The sequence below is a fragment of the Odontesthes bonariensis genome, chromosome 12 (genome assembly GCF_027942865.1).
Source record: "Odontesthes bonariensis isolate fOdoBon6 chromosome 12, fOdoBon6.hap1, whole genome shotgun sequence".
NCBI classification, from domain to species: domain Eukaryota; kingdom Metazoa; phylum Chordata; class Actinopteri; order Atheriniformes; family Atherinopsidae; genus Odontesthes; species Odontesthes bonariensis.
Window position 1 is genome coordinate 37,910,015 of NC_134517.1, and position 23,141 is coordinate 37,933,155.

A 23,141-nucleotide genomic window follows, 5' to 3' on the forward strand; every position below is an offset into this window, starting at 1 on the left:
GTTCTCTGCTAGCGTCCTTCTGTTCTCTGCTAGCGTCCTTCTGTTCTCTGCTAGCTTCCTTCTGCTCTCTGCTAGCTGCTTTCTGTTCTCTGCTAGCTTCCTTCTGCTCTCTGCTAGCTGCTTTCTGTTCTCTGCTAGCTTCCTTCTGCTCTCTGCTAGCTGCTTTCTGTTCTCTGCTAGCTTCCTTCTGTTCTCTGCTAGCTTCCTTCTGTTCTCCGCTAGCTTCCTTCTGTTCTCCGCTAGCTTCCTTCTGTTCTCCGCTTCCTTCCTTCTGTTCTCCGCTAGCTTCCTTCTGTTCTCCGCTTCCTTCCTTCTGTTCTCCGCTAGCTTCCTTCTAGGCTAACAAGCCGACTGATTTCCATTGAAATGCTACTGTGAAATGTTCCCTCGTGTTTGTTCCGCTCAGTGGACTCGATATGTGAACTGGCTGCTTTCTGCTGAGATGCTGTAGCATTGACGTTGTGCCATCGTGCTAAGCTAACTAGCTTTTACAATGGACAACACTGTGCACTATTTTCTCTTTTCTTTTCTTTGAAATGCTCCCAAACTTTAGACATTTTGCCTCTTTTTCTCTGATTTTGCTCCTCGTTGTTTCCTCCAGTTTCCTCCATCATATCGAGCTGTTACAAACGTTGTGTGACGGTAAAAACTTTCTGTTTTAAGTCGTTTGCATCCAGGATTTTTCTTCCTGCTCTGGTGAAAGGAGAAGCTGGAGGTAGAGGTGAACTGGGGGTAGTACCACCAGCCTCTGGCTCTGAGCCAGTCAGGCTCTGTCTCTCATGATTTCATCTAAATGTAATGCCTGAGAAGGCATTCATTTAACCTTAACCGTTACTAACAGCAGCTTTTACAATCAGGCAAATGGTGCTAACATGATAGGCACTGTTTGTTAGTTAGCTACCTGCAGTGTTAGCCGAGGACATGCTAACGTTGCTAACGTTGCTGGGTTCAGATTCACCAACGTTAGTCCGGAGCGGATCGAAAACGCGACATTCATTGATAGTTATTGCATGTTGGTAGTATTTCCTCCCTTTGGTGAAATATTCACTTTGCAAGTTGCCCTGTTGTCGTCTTTTTTAGGGATGTGGAACCAAACTTTCGAGCGTTTGTACCGCTTGGGCGCCATGTTTACTGTTGGCTGCTGGCTGCGCTGGACTCGCCACGCAACGCTGCGTGGTGACGTCATTCGCGCCCACTGGAATCGATAAGGGAATCGTTTGCAACATCGCCAAAACGATTCCAAGGAATTGAAACACTGGGAACCGGTTCTCAACAAGAACCGGTTTTCCATTCCCATCCGTAGTCCTGCCCCGGCTTATCTTTGGTGTAAACGCTCCTGTTTTAGCTCACGTTATCACACATTCTTTCAGCTCTTTCTTACAGGTGTAAGTTATGAAATCCTTTTTCCTGGCAGATTGAGGATCTGTTTTGGCTTCTCGGGCCTTTCCACCTTAACGTACATCTTGTTCCATCTGAGCAGCATGTAAACACGGCGGGGGGGGGGGCAGGAAGATGCTTTCTGGAGATAAGGTTTGCGGTGGTGAGGAATGACTGCTCGCTCTGATGGCTGAGGACAGAAGCGGCATTGTTCAGCTCTTATAAAATGCCAGCGCAGATGGTTAGATGTGTTTGTGGCCTCCAGGCTGAGGAGGCGCACAGCTCCTGATGTTTCCCTGAGCGTGGAGGCCGTTTCTCAGGCAGTCTGACGGATCATTCGGCCCTGCCGCATGTGTGGAATCTCTTTCCCGTGACGCGTTCCGGCGTAATGAGCCGGCTGCGGTTCAGCCTGTGGTCTTTGTTATTTAAAGCCTCGTTCCAGTGGCCCGAGAGGCTCCGCCTCCACCAGCTCAGATGCTTATTTAGCCTCCGCCTCCAGTCAGGGTAAAAATGGTGTTTCTCCATGAGCCAGACGCCGTGAAAGTTCATGCTCTCTGGTCGGGAAACGGCCTGAAACCTTTTTTATCCCTGAAATGAGGAGAAGCAGTTAATGCATCGAGTCTGTCACAGAGATGGAGGATCTTTGGGTTCAGCAGCCAATCGGCTGTTAACCGCTGCTAATCAGCCAGATCTGAGCCCACAGGTGAGGGGTGGGGCAAAGGTGGGGCAAAGGTGGGGCAAAGGTGGGGCAAAGGTGGGGCAGCAGCCTGAAAGCTTTTCCTTCTGGGCCGGAGCAGCGCCCTCATTACTGCTGACTGAGATCCAGAGATACTGAAGCTCCTCCCCCTGAGGCAGAGACTCCTCCCCCTGAGGCAGAGACTCCTCCCCCTGGTAACAGGTTCCATGGAACTGGTACGCTTTGGTGGTAGTGGAAACACTGAAATAAGAGAACCGTTCTGAACCGACCCGTACCGGACTGAACCAACCCGTACCGGACTGAACCAACCCGTACCGACCCGTACCGTTCTGAACCGGACTGAACCGACCCGTACCGAACCGGACTGAACCGACCCGTACCGAACCGGACTGAACCGACCCGTACCGAACTGAACCGACCCGTACCGAACCGGACTGAACCGACCCGTACCGGACTGAACCGACCCGTACCGAACCGGACTGAACCGACCCGAACCGGACTGAACCAACCCGTACCGACCCGTACCGTTCTGAACCGGACTGAACCAACCCGTACCGAACCGGACTGAACCAACCCGTACCGACCCGTACCGGACTGAACTGACCCGTACCGAACCGGACTGAACCGACCCGAACCGACCCGAACCGGACTGAACCAACCCGTACCGGACTGAACCGACCCGTACCGGACTGTACCGACCCGTACCGGACTGAACCGACCCGTACCGGACTGAACCAACCCGTACCGGACTGTACCGACCCGTACCGGACTGAACCGACCCGTACCGGACTGTACCGACCCATACCGGACTGTACCGACCCGTACCGGACTGAACCGACCCGTACCGGACTGAACCGACCCATACCGGACTGAACCGACCCGTACCGGACTGAACCGACCCGTACCGGACTGAACCGACCCGTACCGGACTGAACCGACCCGTACCGGACTGAACCGACCCGTACCGGACTGAACCAACCCGTACCGGACTGAACCGACCCGTACCGGACTGAACCAACCCGTACCGGACTGAACCGACCTGTACCGACCCGACCCGTACTTTACCGGACTGCATGGTGGGAACTCGCCATAAAGCTGGAAGGATTAGTTTGAACCTGAACAGTGAATCTCTCCGTCTGACGTATTTATTTTTAACATTTTCCACTTTTAATCCTCGTTTTCTTCTCTGATGTTTGACTGGAGGTGAAACCGACCCGTTCCTTGAAGCTTCTTCTCGGCCCCGCCGCCCCGTGGCCCTCCCAGATGGAGATGGACTTCCCTCCATCTCTGCCAGCAACTGTTGACACGTGCGCGTGCTCATGAATCGGATGCATTCAGTCCACGCCGCGGCCGTACAGCAGCCATCTGTCGGTCATATGACTTCTGTGTGTCACAGCGTGCGCACGGCGTGCACGGCCTGGTGGTTGGTGGTGTTTTAGTGAACCGGCAGCTTCCAGGGAGAAATGTGAGCACTCTGACCCCCCCCAACCAGTCAGTGTGTGCACATCAAACACAAAGCTGTTTGTTCACAGCGAGCGGAGAGAGAGTGAGGGCGTGTTGGTGTGTGCGAGGGCGTGTTGGTGTTCGTGGCGAGGACACCAGCGAGGGAGCCGTCAGAGGCAGCAGGACGCGGAGAGGTCGACATGCCAAAGTGGATGAACTTCAAACTGTTCAAGGAGAGCAGCAGAGTGAGTACAAAGCGCCCAGGACCACCCGTTAGTGTCGGACCGGCAGCAACGCCGGGCTGGAGTCGGGTTTTTTCTGTGGAACTCTGCCTGCTGTCAGTCCTGAGCGGAACCCCAGAAAGCTGCTTCATTTCTGGGTCCGAGACGCCGGCTCGGAGCCGTAAAAGTGTCCTGAAGGAGGGAGCTGTGGTTAATGTTTAAACTGTGTGTGTGTGTGTGTGTGTGTGTGTGTGAAGCAGACAGACAGGAAACAGCCATTAGCTGCCACAGCAGCGTTCAGACGGCCGACTGGAAGCCACTTCGGTTCATGTCAGAGAGCAAAAGTTTGTCCTGATTTTCCAGAATGTTTGAGGTAGTTTTTGGGAATGATGCACAGATGGATGTGTGGGTGGGATAAAGTGAAGCAGAGAATCTTCTTTCTGAACAGAGAAAACCTCACAGACCACCTCTGGAACCCTCCCGATGGGTTCTTCCACCCGTTTATCCGTCTGTTTGAGGTTCTTCCACCCGTTTATCCGGCTGTTTGAGGTTCTTCCACCCGTTTATCCGGCTGTTTGAGGTTCTTCCACCCGTTTATCCGGCTGTTTGAGGTTCTTCCACCCGTTTATCCGGCTGTTTGAGGTTCTGTCCACCCGTTTATCTGGCTGTTTGAGGTTCTTCCACCCGTTTATCCGGCTGTTTGAGGTTCTTCCACCCGTTTATCTTTGTGTTTGAGGTTCTTCCACCTATTTATCCGGCTGTTTGAGGTTCTTCCACCTATTTATCCGTCTGTTTGAGGTTCTTCCACCCGTTTATCCGGCTGTTTGAGGTTCTTCCACCTATTTATCCGGCTGTTTGAGGTTCTTCCACCTGTTTATCCGGCTGTTTGAGGTTCTTCCACCCGTTTATCTTTGTGTTTGAGGTTCTTCCACCCGTTTATCTTTGTGTTTGAGGTTCTTCCACCTATTTATCCGGCTGTTTGAGGTTCTTCCACCTATTTATCCGGCTGTTTGAGGTTCTTCCACCCGTTTATCCGGCTGTTTGAGGTTCTTCCACCTGTTTATCCGGCTGTTTGAGGTTCTTCCACCCGTTTATCTTTGTGTTTGAGGTTCTTCCACCCGTTTATCTTTGTGTTTGAGGTTCTTCCACCCGTTTATCTTTGTGTTTGAGGTTCTTCCACCCGTTTATCTTTGTGTTTGAGGTTCTGTCCACCTGTTTATCCGGCTGTTTGAGGTTCTTCCACCCGTTTATCCGGCTGTTTGAGGTTCTGTCCACCCGTTTATCTTTGTGTTTGAGGTTCTTCCACCCGTTTATCTTTGTGTTTGAGGTTCTGTCCACCTGTTTATCCGGCTGTTTGAGGTTCTTCCACCCGTTTATCTTTGTGTTTGAGGTTCTTCCACCCGTTTATCTTTGTGTTTGAGGTTCTGTCCACCTGTTTATCCGGCTGTTTGAGGTTCTTCCACCTGTTTATCCGGCTGTTTGAGGTTCTTCCACCCGTTTATCCGGCTGTTTGAGGTTCTTCCACCTGTTTATCCGGCTGTTTGAGGTTCTGTCCACCCGTTTATCCGGCTGTTTGAGGTTCTTCCACCCGTTTATCCGGCTGTTTGAGGTTCTTCCACCCGTTTATCCGGCTGTTTGAGGTTCTTCCACCTGTTTATCCGGCTGTTTGAGGTTCTTCCACCCGTTTATCCGGCTGTTTGAGGTTCTTCCACCTGTTTATCCGGCTGTTTGAGGTTCTTCCACCTGTTTATCCGGCTGTTTGAGGTTCTTCCACCCGTTTATCTTTGTGTTTGAGGTTCTTCCACCCGTTTATCTTAGTGTTTGAGGTTCTTCCACCCGTTTATCTGTCTGTTTGAGGTTCTTCCACCCGTTTATCCGGCTGTTTGAGGTTCTGTCCACCCGTTTATCTGTCTGTTTGAGGTTCTGTCCACCCGTTTATCCGGCTGTTTGAGGTTCTGTCCTCCCGTTTATCCGGCTGTTTGAGGTTCTGTCCAACAGTTTATCCGGCTGTTTGAGGTTCTTCCACCCGTTTATCTGTCTGTTTGAGGTTCTGTCCACCCGTTTATCTGTCTGTTTGAGGTTCTGTCCTCCCGTTTATCTTTCTGTTTGAGGTTCTTCCAACCATTTATCTGTCTGTTTGAGGTTCTTCCACCCGTTTATCCGGCTGTTTGAGGTTCTGTCCACCCGTTTATCTGTCTGTTTGAGGTTCTGTCCACCCGTTTATCCGGCTGTTTGAGGTTCTGTCCTCCCGTTTATCCAGCTGTTTGAGGTTCTGTCCTCCCGTTTATCCGGCTGTTTGAGGTTCTGTCCACCCGTTTATCCGGCTGTTTGAGGTTCTTCCACCCGTTTATCTTTGTGTTTGAGGTTCTTCCACCCGTTTATCTTAGTGTTTGAGGTTCTTCCACCCGTTTATCTGTCTGTTTGAGGTTCTTCCACCCGTTTATCCGGCTGTTTGAGGTTCTGTCCACCCGTTTATCTGTCTGTTTGAGGTTCTGTCCACCCGTTTATCCGGCTGTTTGAGGTTCTGTCCTCCCGTTTATCCGGCTGTTTGAGGTTCTGTCCAACAGTTTATCCGGCTGTTTGAGGTTCTTCCACCCGTTTATCTGTCTGTTTGAGGTTCTGTCCACCCGTTTATCTGTCTGTTTGAGGTTCTGTCCTCCCGTTTATCTTTCTGTTTGAGGTTCTTCCAACCATTTATCTGTCTGTTTGAGGTTCTTCCACCCGTTTATCCGGCTGTTTGAGGTTCTGTCCACCCGTTTATCCGGCTGTTTGAGGTTCTGTCCACCCGTTTATCTGTCTGTTTGAGGTTCTGTCCACCCGTTTATCCGGCTGTTTGAGGTTCTGTCCTCCCGTTTATCCAGCTGTTTGAGGTTCTGTCCTCCCGTTTATCCGGCTGTTTGAGGTTCTGTCCACCCGTTTATCCGGCTGTTTGAGGTTCTGTCCACCCGTTTATCTGTCTGTTTGAGGTTCTGTCCTCCCGTTTATCCAGCTGTTTGAGGTTCTGTCCTCCCGTTTATCCGGCTGTTTGAGGTTCTGTCCACCCGTTTATCCGGCTGTTTGAGGTTCTTCCACCCGTTTATCTTTCTGTTTGAGGTTCTTCCAACCGTTTATCTGTCTGTTTGAGGTTCTTCCACCCGTTTATCCGGCTGTTTGAGGTTCTGTCCACCCGTTTATCCGGCTGTTTGAGGTTCTTCCACCCGTTTATCCGGCTGTTTGAGGTTCTTCCACCTATTTATCCGGCTGTTTGAGGTTCTTCCACCCGTTTATCCGGCTGTTTGAGGTTCTTCCACCCGTTTATCCGGCTGTTTGAGGTTCTTCCACCCGTTTATCCGGCTGTTTGAGGTTCTTCCACCCGTTTATCTTTGTGTTTGAGGTTCTTCCACCTATTTATCCGGCTGTTTGAGGTTCTTCCACCCGTTTATCCGGCTGTTTGAGGTTCTTCCACCTGTTTATCCGGCTGTTTGAGGTTCTTCCACCCGTTTATCTTTGTGTTTGAGGTTCTTCCACCCGTTTATCTTTGTGTTTGAGGTTCTTCCACCCGTTTATCTTAGTGTTTGAGGTTCTTCCACCCATTTATCCGGCTGTTTGAGGTTCTTCCACCCGTTTATCTTTGTGTTTGAGGTTCTTCCACCCGTTTATCTTTGTGTTTGAGGTTCTTCCACCCGTTTATCTTTGTGTTTGAGGTTCTTCCACCCGTTTATCCGGCTGTTTGAGGTTCTTCCACCCGTTTATCCGGCTGTTTGAGGTTCTGTCCACCCGTTTATCTTTGTGTTTGAGGTTCTTCCACCCGTTTATCCGGCTGTTTGAGGTTCTTCCACCCGTTTATCCGGCTGTTTGAGGTTCTTTCCACCCGTTTATCCGGCTGTTTGAGGTTCTTCCACCCGTTTATCCGGCTGTTTGAGGTTCTTTCCACCCGTTTATCTGTCTGTTTGAGGTTCTTCCACCCGTTTATCCGGCTGTTTGAGGTTCTTCCACCCGTTTATCCGGCTGTTTGAGGTTCTTCCACCTGTTTATCTGTCTGTTTGAGGTTCTTCCACCCATTTATCTTTGTGTTTGAGGTTCTTCCACCCGTTTATCTTAGTGTTTGAGGTTCTTCCACCCGTTTATCCGGCTGTTTGAGGTTCTGTCCACCCGTTTATCCGGCTGTTTGAGGTTCTGTCCACCCGTTTATCCGGCTGTTTGAGGTTCTTCCACCCGTTTATCTGTCTGTTTGAGGTTCTTCCACCCGTTTATCCGGCTGTTTGAGGTTCTTCCACCCGTTTATCCGGCTGTTTGAGGTTCTTCCACCTGTTTATCTGTCTGTTTGAGGTTCTTCCACCCATTTATCTTAGTGTTTGAGGTTCTTCCACCCGTTTATCCGGCTGTTTGAGGTTCTGTCCACCCGTTTATCCGGCTGTTTGAGGTTCTGTCCACCCGTTTATCCGGCTGTTTGAGGTTCTGTCCACCCGTTTATCCGGCTGTTTGAGGTTCTGTCCACCCGTTTATCCAGCTGTTTGAGGTTCTTCCACCCGTTTATCCGGCTGTTTGAGGTTCTTCCACCCGTTTATCCGGCTGTTTGAGGTTCTGTCCACCCGTTTATCCGGCTGTTTGAGGTTCTACCACCCGTTTATCCGGCTGTTTGAGGTTCTTCCACCTGTTTATCCGGCTGTTTGAGGTTCTTCCACCTGTTTATCCGGCTGTTTGAGGTTCTTCCACCCGTTTATCCGGCTGTTTGAGGTTCTTCCACCTATTTATCCGGCTGTTTGAGGTTCTTCCACCCGTTTATCCGGCTGTTTGAGGTTCTTCCACCCGTTTATCCGGCTGTTTGAGGTTCTTCCACCCGTTTATCTGGCTGTTTGAGGTTCTGTCCTCCCGTTTATCCGGCTGTTTGAGGTTCTGTCCAACAGTTTATCCGGCTGTTTGAGGTTCTTCCACCCGTTTATCCGGCTGTTTGAGGTTCTGTCCAACAGTTTATCCGGCTGTTTGAGGTTCTTCCACCCGTTTATCCGGCTGTTTGAGGTTCTTCCACCCGTTTATCCGGCTGTTTGAGGTTCTGTCCACCCGTTTATCTGGCTGTTTGAGGTTCTTCCACCCGTTTATCCGGCTGTTTGAGGTTCTTCCACCCGTTTATCCGGCTGTTTGAGGTTCTGTCCACCCGTTTATCTGGCTGTTTGAGGTTCGTCCTCCCGTTTATCCGGCTGTTTGAGGTTCTTCCACCCGTTTATCCGGCTGTTTGAGGTTCTGTCCACCCGTTTATCCGGCTGTTTGAGGTTCTGTCCACCCGTTTATCCGGCTGTTTGAGGTTCTTCCACCCGTTTATCCGGCTGTTTGAGGTTCTGTCCACCCGTTTATCCGGCTGTTTGAGGTTCTGTCCACCCGTTTATCCGGCTGTTTGAGGTTCTGTCCACCCGTTTATCCGGCTGTTTGAGGTTCTGTCCACCCGTTTATCCGGCTGTTTGAGGTTCTTCCACGGTTTGCACACGTGTCGTACGGACAAGTCTTTGTATTTGTTGGGAACCCGAAGCAGAGATCCGGTCCGTCTTTAAACGGGTTGAATGTGGAACTGGGAACAATGTGAAATGTATGCTGGTTAATATCCGTCTGCTGTTTGTGTCAGTTTTCACTCAACAAGTGCATTTGGTTCTGACCCAAAACCCTCCATCTGACTTCTGCTGCCTGAATGTTCTCTGACAGAACTTCTCAGGTCCAGTATCAGCAGTTTGCAGCTGATCCATCTCGGCTTGATGAGGTGAGGCTCAGCCTGCAGTTGGTTCCACTCTTTCCCTGTGGGTGCATGTCGGACCGGTTGCAGACGGTCCTGACAGTCGGACCGCTCCATGAAAGGATTGTTATTTTCCTCCTGATTTACGCCTGTTCTCCCTCCTCCTCTCTGATTGGTTTAATCTTGTTACCATAACAAACAGCGATGATTTGATTACTGATTTATGAGCTTGTTTCTATTATCACCATCAGGATGATCCTCAGAAGCTTCAGACAGTTTTCAGCGCAGAACGGGTTCAGAAACTTTTAGAATTCTCTGATTTCATTTCTAATGATAAAATGTGTAAAAATATAAATACTTTTACAAACTATTCAAAAGAGAAACATTTAAATTATGAACCAGCTTCTACAGTTAGGACAGAGATAAAAACATATTTTTCTCCAAACATCCCTCCTCCTGATACCGATAACAGGACTATAGAACAGCAGCTGTTAGCTTTCTAGCTAACATCCAGCTGTGCTAACATCTGTTAGCTTCTCTCCTGTCGTCTCTGCTTTCATAACCTGTGTTTTAATCAGAGGTGGAAGGAGGACTGAAAATTTGTACTCAAGTACTTGTGTTAAAAAAATACTTAAATAAAAGTACAAAGTACTATAGTTCTAGACTACAGTTCGCAAAGGCTCACCAGAACTGGATGATAGAAGATTAGAAAAACGTTGCCTGCTCTGACAAGTCTCGGTTTCAGTCGAATTAGTGGCAGAACGGAAAATTTCCGCTTTTCACTAACGCGTCAATTACCGCTAACGTGTCAATTACCTTTAACTCGTTAATTACCGCTAACGTGTCAATTACCGCTAACGCTTAAACGGACCGGAAATGAAAATTCCGCTAGTGCCAGCTGCTAGTACCGGGTTAATGTTTTGGTCTCAAAATGAAAGCAAAATAATTTAAATTTAACTTTTTAAATGAGCTTTTAAGGCAAGATTAATGTGCGTACGCTCTATAAATGTTCTATAAATGTTCTAAATATTCTATAAATATGTCATTGTTGATGTGAGAGGTCAGAGGAGAATGGGCTGAACTGGTTCCAGATGACAGGAAGCAGAGGTGGAAAGGGTATTTAACCGATGGATATTTGATTGCATGGTCAGTAGGAGACGTTTGATTGGATCCACCTGTATGAAACACCCCCCCTGCGACCCCTGGGCTGTGTTCCAAACCGCATACTTTTCTCCTCATACTTCTCCTACTAACTCTCTGAGTTAGTATGCGAGTTTGAGTAAGCAGAAGTTCCCGGATGCATACTAGATGCTCTGAAATGTTGGGTATGCATCATGAGGTTACTACTCATACTCAAACTACCCAAGATGCAACGTAACGTGACGTCGCCGATCGTCATTTCCTGTCAAAACGGCAGTTTCAAGCTAGCTACAACGAGGGTAGGTTCACTTCCTGTTTTCAAAACAAAAGCACCAATTGTATGGTAATGGCTTTCCCTATGATAAAAGGCAACGGGTATTTTATTTTGTGAAAATAACAGGAAGTGCGTTGCTCACTGCGGCTAGCTTTAGTAGCGCCGAATTCGTGGGAACTAAATTGTAAACAGCCGGTATTTTGTCAGGTTTTCAACACGTTGGGGGTCTAAACGACTACTTTCTCGCCTGAAAATGTTTCAAATGTTGCTAAAGTTTACAGAGTTTAGAGCTTAAGGGAAATCAGCTTCAGGCCGGCTGATTTCGGCTCGGGCAGGAGCAAAATGCATTGTGGGTAAACGCTCTGCATACTGTCTGATCAATCAGTATGCAGCATGTAGTATGCAGCATGTAGTATGCAGCATGTAGTGTGCGGTTTCGAACACAGCTCTGGTTTCTTGCTGTATGTCAGCAGAGATCTATGAACCTGAATATTAAGGTTTTTTTAGCCAAAAACAGCTCAATCAGTGGAGCTCAAACAGAGTTTCCCTGCATCCGGACGCTGTCTCCTCAGTGTCTCTGTGCAGGTGTTTTACCTCCAGAAACCTGCAGCTGCAGCCCAGCTGGCCTTTACTCACATTACCTCTTAGATTAAAAATACTCATAAAAGTACAAGCACCCAAAAATCTATGAGTATTTGTAATTCGTTACTTCCCGCCCTGGTTTTAATGCAGCTGATATCCTAATAAAGCCTCCTATCGTCTGTCAGTAGAGCTTCCAGAAGCATCAGGATCCTCCCTTTCTGTCACTAAACTCTGCTTTACCTGCCTGAGTGATGGCAGCATCACATCAGGGAGACTCTGAGCAGCCTGGAGCAGCAAAGTCAGCCTCCAAACTGGAACTGGAACATGTTGCGGCGCGGCGCGGTGGTTAAAGGAACCTGCAGCTCAGCAGTTGCTTATCAGTGTTCCCATCGCTGCTGATAAAGCTCGCCCAAAGCAAAGGTCGCCCGGCGGGCCGGCGGCACCCAGCGCGTCCGCTCATTTCTGAGGAAAGAAAGTCCTCTGCGTCCTCCTCCTGAACAGGTTCCGGTCTGATTCCCATCGTCTCAAACATATGACCATCACAAGTCTGTAGGTGCATGCGTGCGTCCAGCGCACGGAGAAAGGTCACATGACGGAGAAAGGTCACATGACAGGCAGAGGAGCACAGGACACACCCGTAAACACTCAGGAGGCCGGTTGGGTTGGAGGGAAAACGGGACGACTTCAGGTCGGATTTAAAGCTCCAAACTTCATCCGTCTGTTCCGGTTCTTTATAAAGATTCAGTTGTCATGGAAACGGAGGCCCGAGCAGCTCCTTTTACAGCTTTCAGCTGATTAGTTTTATGTGTTTACAAGGTCTGAGTCATCTCTGGGTGAGATCAGCTCCTACGAGCCATTCAACTCTGTTTCACCCGAGTTCAGACGCGGGGTCAGGATTTAACGGGATGCTGCTTTAGGAGCAAACAGGGAGCTTAAAAAAAGCTGTTTCTGTGTTAGAAAACAAGTGTCTGAATGCGAATCACAGTTAAAGGGACAGTTCGCCTCTTTAAAGGGACAGTTCGCCTCTTTAAAGGGACAGTTCGCCTCTTCTGACATGAAGCTGTGTAACATCCCATATCAGCAGCATCATTTCTGAACATCTTCTTACCCCCTGCTGCGTCCTGTGAGCAGAGTTCCAGCCTCGTTTTGGTGTTGATGAAGGTAGTCCGGCTAGTTGGCTGGGGTTTAAAAAATAAAGCGTTTTGCTTCTCAGAACAATATGCGTTCAACAGAGTAATACATTTGCATCACAAAATGGTTCTCCAGGAAAAAGTCAGACCTCACAATCTCTTGGCCCTATTTTCTCTCCCTTCGTATCACTGCCTGCTGCCGCCTGCCGACAGCCGCGCCTGTTACGCTGTTTGCTGCTCGGTCTGCACAGCAGGTAAAGGAAAGGAGAGGAAACAAAAGGAAAGGAAAGGTCTGACTTTTTCCTGGAGAACCATTTTGTGATGCAAATGTATTACTCTGTTGAACGCATATTGTTCTGAGAAGCAAAAGGCTTTATTTTTTAAACCCCAGCCAACTAGCCGGACTACCTTCATCAACACCAAAACGAGGCTGGAACTCTGCTCACAGGACGCAGCAGGGGGTAAGAAGATGTTCAGAAATGATGCTGCTGATATGGGATGTTATACAGCTTCATGTCAGAAGAGGCGAACTGTCCCTTTAAATGGACCTTGGAATGTCATGATTTGTTTTCTTTGTCCGATGAGTAAGACTAACATATTAGTTTTGCGAAAAAGTGTTTTATTTAGCCCAAACGCGCTTTATGTTTGGGGTTGTTGTCCACTGAGGACTGTATATGTTGGTGTTGTGGCCATTTATGTTTTGGCATAAAAACATAGCAATTTAAAGAGAATAGAAAAATAGAATAAAAATTAAAACACAGTTAAAAGCAATCAAAGAAGAGGGGGAAATAAAAACATAAAGTCAACCGTCAGCACACGGGCAGAGAAATGTTTCAGCTGTGCTGATGCAGCCAGACGCAGCAAAGTGGCCCGAGCTGTAATCAGCCAGAAGAAGGGAAAACACCTGTGTGTGCGCGGCCATCTGTCAGGTAGAAGTTCACCTGAACCTGGATAGAAACGGAGGTCTTTGTTGCTAGGCGATCTGTAGCCGGCTCACACACACATGAACACACACACCTGTTGTTTTCCAAAACAAGGCCGAGGTGACGGCTTCACCTGAACCTGGAGCTGCGACAGCAAGCACCACCGATTCTGATTTATTCAGAGTTTCTGAGCAGCTCCATTCTTCTTCTGCTGTAGATCTGCTGCTGGGTTTGGGATCTTTGTGTTTGGGATCTTTGTGTTTGGGATCACTGTGTTTGGGATCTTTGTGTTTGGGATCTTTGTGTTTGGGATCACTGTGTTTGGGATCACTGTGTTTGGGATCTTTGTGTTTGGGATCTTTGTGTTTGGGATCATTGTGTTTGGGATCACTGTGTTTGGGATCTTTGTGTTTGGGATCACTGTGTTTGGGATCACTGTGTTTGGGATCTTTGTGTTTGGGATCTTTGTGTTTGGGATCATTGTGTTTGGGATCATTGTGTTTGGGATCTTTGTGTTTGGGATCATTGTGTTTGGGATCTTTGTGTTTGGGATCTTTGTGTTTGGGATCTTTGTGTTTGGGATCATTGTGTTTGGGATCACTGTGTTTGGGATCATTGTGTTTGGGATCTTTGTGTTTGGGATCTTTGTGTTTGGGATCATTGTGTTTGGGATCTTTGTGTTTGGGATCTTTGTGTTTGGGATCATTGTGTTTGGGATCACTGTGTTTGGGATCTTTGTGTTTGGGATCACTGTGTTTGGGATCACTGTGTTTGGGATCTTTGTGTTTGGGATCTTTGTGTTTGGGATCATTGTGTTTGGGATCATTGTGTTTGGGATCTTTGTGTTTGGGATCATTGTGTTTGGGATCTTTGTGTTTGGGATCTTTGTGTTTGGGATCTTTGTGTTTGGGATCATTGTGTTTGGGATCACTGTGTTTGGGATCATTGTGTTTGGGATCTTTGTGTTTGGGATCTTTGTGTTTGGGATCATTGTGTTTGGGATCTTTGTGTTTGGGATCTTTGTGTTTGGGATCACTGTGTTTGGGATCACTGTGTTTGGGATCTTTGTGTTTGGGATCTTTGTGTTTGGGATCTTTGTGTTTGGGATCTTTGTGTTTGGGATCACTGTGTTTGGGATCTTTGTGTTTGGGATCACTGTGTTTGGGATCACTGTGTTTGGGATCTTTGTGTTTGGGATCACTGTGTTTGGGATCTTTGTGTTTGGGATCACTGTGTTTGGGATCACTGTGTTTGGGATCTTTGTGTTTGGGATCTTTGTGTTTGGGATCACTGTGTTTGGGATCTTTGGGATCTTTGTGTTTGGGATCATTGTGTTTGGGATCTTTGGGATCTTTGGGATCTTTGTGTTTGGGATCTTTGTGTTTGGGATCATTGTGTTTGGGATCTTTGGGATCTTTGTGTTTGGGATCACTGTGTTTGGGATCTTTGTGTTTGGGATCATTGTGTTTGGGATCTTTGTGTTTGGGATCACTGTGTTTGGGATCATTGTGTTTGGGATCTTTGGGATCTTTGTGTTTGGGATCACTGTGTTTGGGATCTTTGTGTTTGGGATCACTGTGTTTGGGATCATTGTGTTTGGGATCTTTGGGATCTTTGTGTTTGGGATCACTGTGTTTGGGATCACTGTGTTTGGGATCTTTGTGTTTGGGATCACTGTGTTTGGGATCACTGTGTTTGGGATCTTTGTGTTCGGGATCATTGTGATCTTTGTGTTTGGGATCACTGTGTTTGGGATCTTTGTGTTTGGGATCACTGTGTTTGGGATCTTTGGGATCTTTGTGTTTGGGATCATTGTCTTTGGGATCTTTGTGTTTGGGATCTTTGTGTTTGGGATCTTTGTGTTTGGGATCACTGTGTTTGGGATCTTTGTGTTTGGGATCACTGTGTTTGGGATCATTGTGTTTGGGATCTTTGGGATCTTTGTGTTTGGGATCACTGTTTGGGATCACTGTGTTTGGGATCTTTGTGTTCGGGATCATTGTAATCTTTGTGTTTGGGATCATTGTGTTTGGGATCATTGTGTTTGGGATCTTGTGTGTTTGGGATCATTGTGTTTGGGATCTTTGGGTTTGGGATCTTTGGGTTTGGCATCTTTGTGTTTGGGATCTTTGGGTTTGGGATCTTTGTTTGTTGGGATCTTTGTGTTTGGGATCATTGTGATCTTTGTGTTTGGGATCTTTTTTTTTGGGATCATTGCGTTTGGGATCACTGTGTTTGGGATCTTTGTGTTTGGGATCATTGTGTTTGGGATCACTGTTTGGGATCACTGTGTTTGGGATCTTTGTGTTTGGGATCACTGTGTTTGGGATCACTGTGTTTGGGATCACTGTGTTTGGGATCATTGTGTTTGGGATCACTGTGTTTGGGATCATTGCGTTTGGGATCACTGTGTTTGGGATCTTTGTGTTTGGGATCACTGTGTTTGGGATCACTGTGTTTGGGATCACTGTGTTTGGGATCTTTGTGTTTGGGATCACTGTGTTTGGGATCACTGTTTGGGATCACTGTGTTTGGGATCTTTGTGTTCGGGATCATTGTGATCTTTGTGTTTGGGATCTTTGTGTTTGGGATCTTTGTGTTTGGGATCTTTGTGTTTGGGATCATTGTGTTTGGGATCATTGTGTTTGGGATCTTGTGTGTTTGGGATCATTGTGTTTGGGATCTTTGGGTTTGGGATCTTTGTGTTTGGGATCATTGTGTTTGGGATCATTGTGTTTGGGATGATTGTGTTTGGCATCTTTGTGTTTGGCATCTTTGTGTTTGGGATCTTTGTGTTTGGGATCTTTGTGTTTGGGATCTTTGGGTTTGGGATCTTTGTTTGTTGGGATCTTTGTGTTTGGGATCTTGTGTGTTTGGGATCTTGTGTGTTTGGGATCATTGTGTTTGGGATCTTTGGGTTTGGGATCTTTGTGTTTGGGATCATTGTGTTTGGGATGATTGTGTTTGGCATCTTTGTGTTTGGCATCTTTGTGTTTGGGATCTTTGTGTTTGGGATCTTTGTGTTTGGGATCTTTGTGTTTGGGATCTTTGTGTTTGGGATCTTTGTTTGTTGGGATCTTTGTGTTTGGGATCATTGTGATCTTTGTGTTTGGGATCTTTTTTTTTGGGATCATTGCGTTTGGGATCACTGTGTTTGGGATCTTGTGTGTTTGGGATCATTGTGTTTGGGATCTTTGTGTTTGGGATCTTTGTGTTTGGGATCACTGTGTTTGGGATCTTTGGGTTTGGGATCATTGGGTTTGGGATCTTTGTGTTTGGGATCTTTGCGTTTGGGATCTTTGTGTTTGGGATCATTGGGTTTGGGATCTTTGTGTTTGGGATCATTGTGTTCTGGATCATTGGGTTTGGGATCTTTGTGTTTGGGATCTTTTTTTTGGGGATCATTGTGATCTTTGTGTTTGGGATCATTGTGATCTTTTTGTTTGGGATCTTTGTGTTTGGGATCTTTGTGATCTTTGTGTTTGGGATCATTGTGATCTTTTTGTTTGGGATCTTTGTGTTTGGGATCTTTGTGTTGGGATCTTTGATCTTTTTGTTTGGGATTAATCAGAGCATTGATCAGTGAATCGGAGCATTGATCAGTGAATCGGAGCATTGATCAGTGAATCGGAGCATTGATAAGTTAATCAGAGCATTGATCAGTGAATCAGAGCATTGATCAGTTAATCAGGGTTCACTTAGTTCTTCACTGCTTCTGTGTTTTGTTTCGGTTCTTGCTCAGTAAATAATGACTCAGTGTCATGTGTTCATCTGAGGTTGTTTTTACTGAGTTTTTTTTGTCTTTTTATGTAAAACTTTAGAATTAAAAGCAGATTAAATCTCTGAAGCTGGTGTATTTGATGCACGGTTGTGACCCTCCTGTTTCCTCTGTGAGTCCACACATCTCTGAAATGCAGAAACTTTGTAAAGTGCAGCTGTCCGTCCTGTTCCTCCGGCCGCTCAGTCAGCTGTGCGTCTGATCTGTTTACCGTGTAAACACGGCTCAGACGAGCTTTAATGGCTCTGCTGGCTGAGATGTGACCTCTGAAACGTCTCCTTTCTGTTCGCAGCTCTCTGGTGGGTGTGAGCTCACGGTCGTGCTCCAGGACTTCACCGCCGGATGCAGCACGGAGCTGTCCGTCAGCACAGGTGAGTCACGTGAGAAGTCTGTGAACAACGTCAGGATGTGATCTCAGAGAGGTTTCATTCGGCTGTTTCTCAGTGAGAACCCGACGCTGAGGCGCCCGTCTGCCCCGTGTTCTCTGCAGGTCAGACGGTGGAGCTGCTGGAGCGGCCCAGCGAGCGGCCCGGCTGGTGTCTGGTCAGGACCACCGACCGAAGCCCCCCACAGGAGGGGCTGGTGCCCAGCTCGGCGCTCTGCGTGTCCCACTCGAGGTCCAGCGTGGAGATGGACTGCTTCTTCAGCTCGGGGAAAGGTAGGAGGAGCCGTTTGTTACCCGGGACGTACTGAGCGAAGCTCTTCTTCTCCTGATGTACAAACCCTGCTTAGAAATATCAAATCAAATTTATTTATATAGCACATTTCATGCACAAACAGTTCAAAGTGCTTCACATAAAATAAAAGCATTGCAGCAGGGAGGCAGAGCCTCATTTAAATGAATTTAAAAACCAGCAACAGTCCAGATAAGTTCAAAGATATTGTGCAGATTTCATCATGAGAACAGAAATGTTTTTAACCTGGATTTAAAAATGTCTCCATTTGGTGAAAGTTTAATCTCCACTGGCAGTTTGTTCCACTTGTTTGCAGCAGAACAGCTAAATGCTGCTTCTCCGTACATATAAATACAGACGCTGAATGATGCTCATTCAGTCTGGCTTTATAAAACATCAAATCTATGTAACTATGAGCAATGTTTTCTTTTATATTCTTTAATTAAGTAGAGGAAAACATGTTGGGATCAGCTGTTGGTTTGCATTTTTAAAACAGAACAGGTCTGAATATGCAAATGAGTTTAGAGTTGAGAGAGTTTGAGATGTTGGAGACAGTAAAGTAGGATTATAAACTCAGCTCAGACTGTGGTTAAAGATGCTGGATGTTGTCAGCTGGTCTGGTCTGAAAGTCAGAGCAACAACAAAGAAAATAGGAAGGTTGTAAAAGGGAAACATTCAGGCCAAAGAGTCGGGACGGAAAAGTCAAAGCAACACGTCTGAAAATAGAAACAGGAGTCGATGTTTGTGAGAGAAGAAACCAGCTGAAGGAAACGGGATTTCCACCCAGAGAAGCCAAAGTAAAGCAGGTAAAGGACCAGAGGAGATGGCAGGTAAAGGACCAGGGGAGATGGCAGGCAAAGGACCAGGGGAGATGGCAGGTAAAGGACCGGGGGAGATGGCAGGCAAAGGACCGGGGGAGATGGCAGGTAAAGGACCGGAGGATATGGCAGGTAAAGGACCGGGGGAGATGGCAGGTAAAGGACCGGGGGAGATGGCAGGTAAAGGACCGGGGGAGATGGCAGGCAAAGGACCAGGGGAGATGGCAGGTAAAGGACCGGGGGAGATGGCAGGTAAAGGACCGGGGGAGATGGCAGGTAAAGGACCGGGGGAGATGGCAGGTAAAGGACCGGGGGAGATGGCGGGTAAAGGACCGGGGGAGATGGCAGGTAAAGGACCGGGGGAGATGGCGGGTAAAGGACCGGGGGAGATGGCGGGTAAAGGACCGGGGGAGATGGCAGGTAAAGGACCGGGGGAGATGGCAGGTAAAGGACCAGGGGAGATGGCAGGTAAAGGACCAGAGGAGATGGCGGGTAAAGGACCGGGGCAGATGGCAGGTAAAGGACCGGGGCAGATGGCAGGTAAAGGACCGGGGCAGATGGCAGGTAAAGGACCAGGGGAGATGGCAGGTAAAGGATCGGGGGAGATGGCAGGTAAAGGACCGGGGCAGATGGCAGGTAAAGGACCGGGGCAGATGGCAGGTAAAGGACCGGGGCAGATGGCAGGTAAAGGACCGGGGCAGATGGCAGGTAAAGGACCGGGGGAGATGGCAGGTGAAGAAGTAAAGACTTCTTGATCTAAAGAAAGTTTAAGTTTTACGGTATTTTATTCCAAAGCCAGATCGTTTGGCTGTTGACTGAAACGGTTTCCTCTCTTTTTGTTCTCCGTGGTGCCTCCATGTTACAGAGATGAGCTGTGCTGCCCCCTGCTGGTGAGGTGTGGCCATCACAGCTCAGATCAGCTGGTTCTGACACGTGGTTTACTGAGGGTGAAGTTTGAAGGAGATGATCTTTGTTTTCTCAGGTTCACCTTGTTATTAAACTCGGGTTCTGTTGGAAACTTCAGTTTAAAATCTAAGTGGTTTTGGCTTCAGGACCTTGTATAATTGTATAGTTTCAGTGCAATCTGTTGGTTTCCTTAGCTAGGAAATTGTTTTTGAATTGGCTCTATATGAACGAATTGGATTATTTTATGAATAATTATGATTACAATTAATTGAATTCCAATTGGCTTGAATTGGACTTTATTATCTAAGTGCCTTGAGATGACATTAGTTGTATTTGGCGCTATATAAATAAAATTGAATTGAATATAACATGGCTGCCAGTTAACTAGATGATTGTTTTTATTCTCATCACAGACGTCACCACTTTTATCTTTTTAACCATTAGCTCCACACGGGAAGTCAATCAGGGAACAAAAAAAGATGTTTTGTACACCAAAATGGAGTAGATTAGAGATAAACTGGGATGATTGTGAACAGATTTCCCCTCAAGAAGCTTCAGACTGACTTAAATGAGCCATGATCAGGGCTGTCTGAATCCTCCGAATGCTACAGAAAGGAGCTCTGACGCTTCCTTAAGGATCTCCTTTAGGAAACACTGGACCGTCCTCTATTTTCATCCAGCTGTACTAACTGTAATATAGTAATAATCTATTTTATCTCTAAATGTGGTGAGATTACAGCAGAACGAAGTATCTGCAGCTGTTTCTGCAGAATATTTCCGTAGTTTCACAGCTGCAGAGTGTCAGTTTGTCCTGCAGAGGGCGCTGTTGAGCTACAGGAACTCTTTCAGGACTCGTTCTGTTTAGCTGAAGATGAAGCCTGAGAGCAGCAGAAGTGTCGCTGTGTCTCACTGCATGATGGGAGGGTCACAGCAGAGGAAGTTGCTGATGAACTCACTCCCCTTATCTTATCAGGACTGTTTTCTTATCCAACTTTAAACATGTTAACCACAAACTTCCTGCTGTCCACACACACAGCACACGTCGGTGGGATTTTAATGATTTAACCACCCAGATTACAGGTTTAAAGCCCAAATATCAGGTTTGTGAGAGATTCTTCTTCTCTGCGGTCTCACTCACACACTCAGTGAAATCAGCTGATTTGCCTGCCGCAGCCTCAGTGTTTCCTGCTTTCGCCCATGACAAAGATACTTTTTGTTTCTGTAGCCATGCAAATGGGACAACAGCAGCCGCTACACATGGAAATGTGCACACACACACACACACACACACACACACACACACACACACACACACGCTTATATAAGATGTTGAGTGGATCCCAGAAGTTTGACCTCAATGTTTCCAACCAGCGAAGCTATTTTACAACAACCACCTGCCATCCCTAACTATAAGCTTTATCAGAAAGGAAAGTTTCAAGCCTGATCTTAAAGGTAGAGAGGGGCCTGATAACTGAAGGCTCTGCCTCCCAAACTGGCAGCTGGTTCCACAGAGAGGGGCCTGATAACTGAAGGCTCTGCCTCCCAAACTGGCAGCTGGTTCCTCAGAGAGGGGCCTGATAACTGAAGGCTCCGCCTCCCAAACTGGCAGCTGGTTCCACAGAGAGGGGCCTGATAACTGAAGGCTCTGCCTCCCAAACCGGCAGCTGGTTCCACAGAGAGGGGCCTGATAACTGAAGGCTCTGCCTCCCAAACTGGCAGCTGGTTCCACAGAGAGGGGCCTGATAACTGAAGGCTCTGCCTCCCAAACTGGCAGCTGGTTCCACAGAGAGGGGCCTGATAACTGAAGGCTCTGCCTCCCAAACTGGCAGCTGGTTCCACAGAGAGGGGCCTGATAACTGAAGGCTCTTTTCTTTCTGCTTTATTTTTCAGGCTGAGCGTGAAAAATCGATCATTTTTAGGCGTTAAGACGTCAGCCGCTTCGCTTCGTTTCCTGAGAGAAAAACTGTAGAAAAAGCTGAAATGTTCAGTTTAATCACCTGTGCTCTGTTATAATGAACGAGCCCAAACTGTTCATTAACCCTGAAGTCTGCTTTAATTAAGTGAAAGCACATAAACTGCCTGTGTGCGTGCATGTGAGCGTGCACGCCAGGCGTCTTGTGACTGCTCTGTAAAGTAGGTCTCTTTGTCCTCTGGAAGACCAAAGCTCTAAAGTTAACTGCAGTGAGAGGACAGATGGAGGCTACCACTCTGTAATCATCCCCAGTTTCTCCAGGCGGCTTTTCCAGTCCTGGAAAACTCCTGGAAAACTCCTGGAAAAGGAGGGAAGCATTGCAAGTTGTTATTCAAACCAGACTTGGTCACAGAAAATGTCCTGGAGCAGAGTTTCTCCTGCAGAAGTTTTATCAGCTGAAGTACGCAGTGAGAGAAAATGGGCCACTGCAGAGAAACGGTGCTGCTGGAAGCTTTAACTGGGCCAGTGCACGTGCAGGTGCACGTCCTCACCTGCTGCTGCAGACACGCTGTGATAAACCGAGGGCGCTGCCTTTTAGTGCAGTCTGTTTGAAGCAGAGATCAGATATTAAACCTGTTTTACAGCAGCTCAAAGGTCCGGATTCAGCCCTCATTTCTCTACAGATTCACTGAAACATGTTCCAACATGAACATAAACCCAGAATCTGAGGCAGAACCAGAGTTAGTTCAGCTCTGAGCAGCTTTAAAGTGAATATCTGCAGATGTTTCCATGGTAACAGCTGCAGAGACTCACTGAAACATGTTCCAACATGAACATAAACCCAGAATCTGAGGCAGAACCAGAGTTAGTTCAGTTCTGAGCAGCTTTAAAGTGAATATCTGCAGATGTTTCCATGGTAACAGCTGCAAAAAATTAAACAGGAAAATTAGAACAGAGCAGGCTAACAAGACGTTGCCCCGGTAACAGGAGCAGGTGCGGCTGGTCTGTGTCTTTGACATGTAAGACTATAATTTTGACTGCACTCGACTGTCTTGGACAAACGGTCGCTGTTCGAAAAGTAAAAGTCGTATCCGAATAATTCTTGAACCGTCAGCGCCCCAAGAGACGGCAGAAGCCAGCGGTGTAATTTTCATTCGGCTACTATGTGCGGCTCGTTTTTTATGGCAGTTTTAAAATAATTTTTCACCTGAATTTGATGACTTTAGGCTTTTATGATGGAAATGGAGAGGCGACCTCTGGGCTCAGAGGCAATTTGTGAGAAATATATGTGGCAGAGCTCAATGAGTGTGACTTTGGGTGAAAGAGGACAAAAAAACCTACGTTTTGAAGTAAAACTTGTCCAGATCGGGCAGATATTTTGGACATGAGAGACATTTGTTCGAGGAATTGGTGCAGAATCGAATTTAGAGTGAGCATCAGAGTGGGAGAGTAACCTCGGCTGAGATGTAGTCTTCCTAAAACGTAAACTGCCGTTGTGTCAAAGCTGTATGATGTATCAACAAACCCTTTAGTTCAGTTAAAGCTGAGAGTCTCCTGTCACATGT

General features: G+C 47.2%; 1 protein-coding gene across 5 annotated transcripts in view; it reads left to right on the top strand.

Moving 5' to 3' along the window:
• kalrna (kalirin RhoGEF kinase a) overlaps window positions 1-23,141 on the top strand; it is a 253,945-nt gene that overhangs the window by 175,354 nt on the left and 55,450 nt on the right. For all 5 annotated transcript variants that reach the window (XM_075480381.1, XM_075480382.1, XM_075480384.1 and 2 more), the window contains exons 39-40: window positions 17,559-17,637; window positions 17,757-17,924. In XM_075480381.1, coding sequence (XP_075336496.1) covers window positions 17,559-17,637; window positions 17,757-17,924 — 247 coding nt within the window. The remainder of the gene's footprint in view (window positions 1-17,558; window positions 17,638-17,756; window positions 17,925-23,141) is intronic.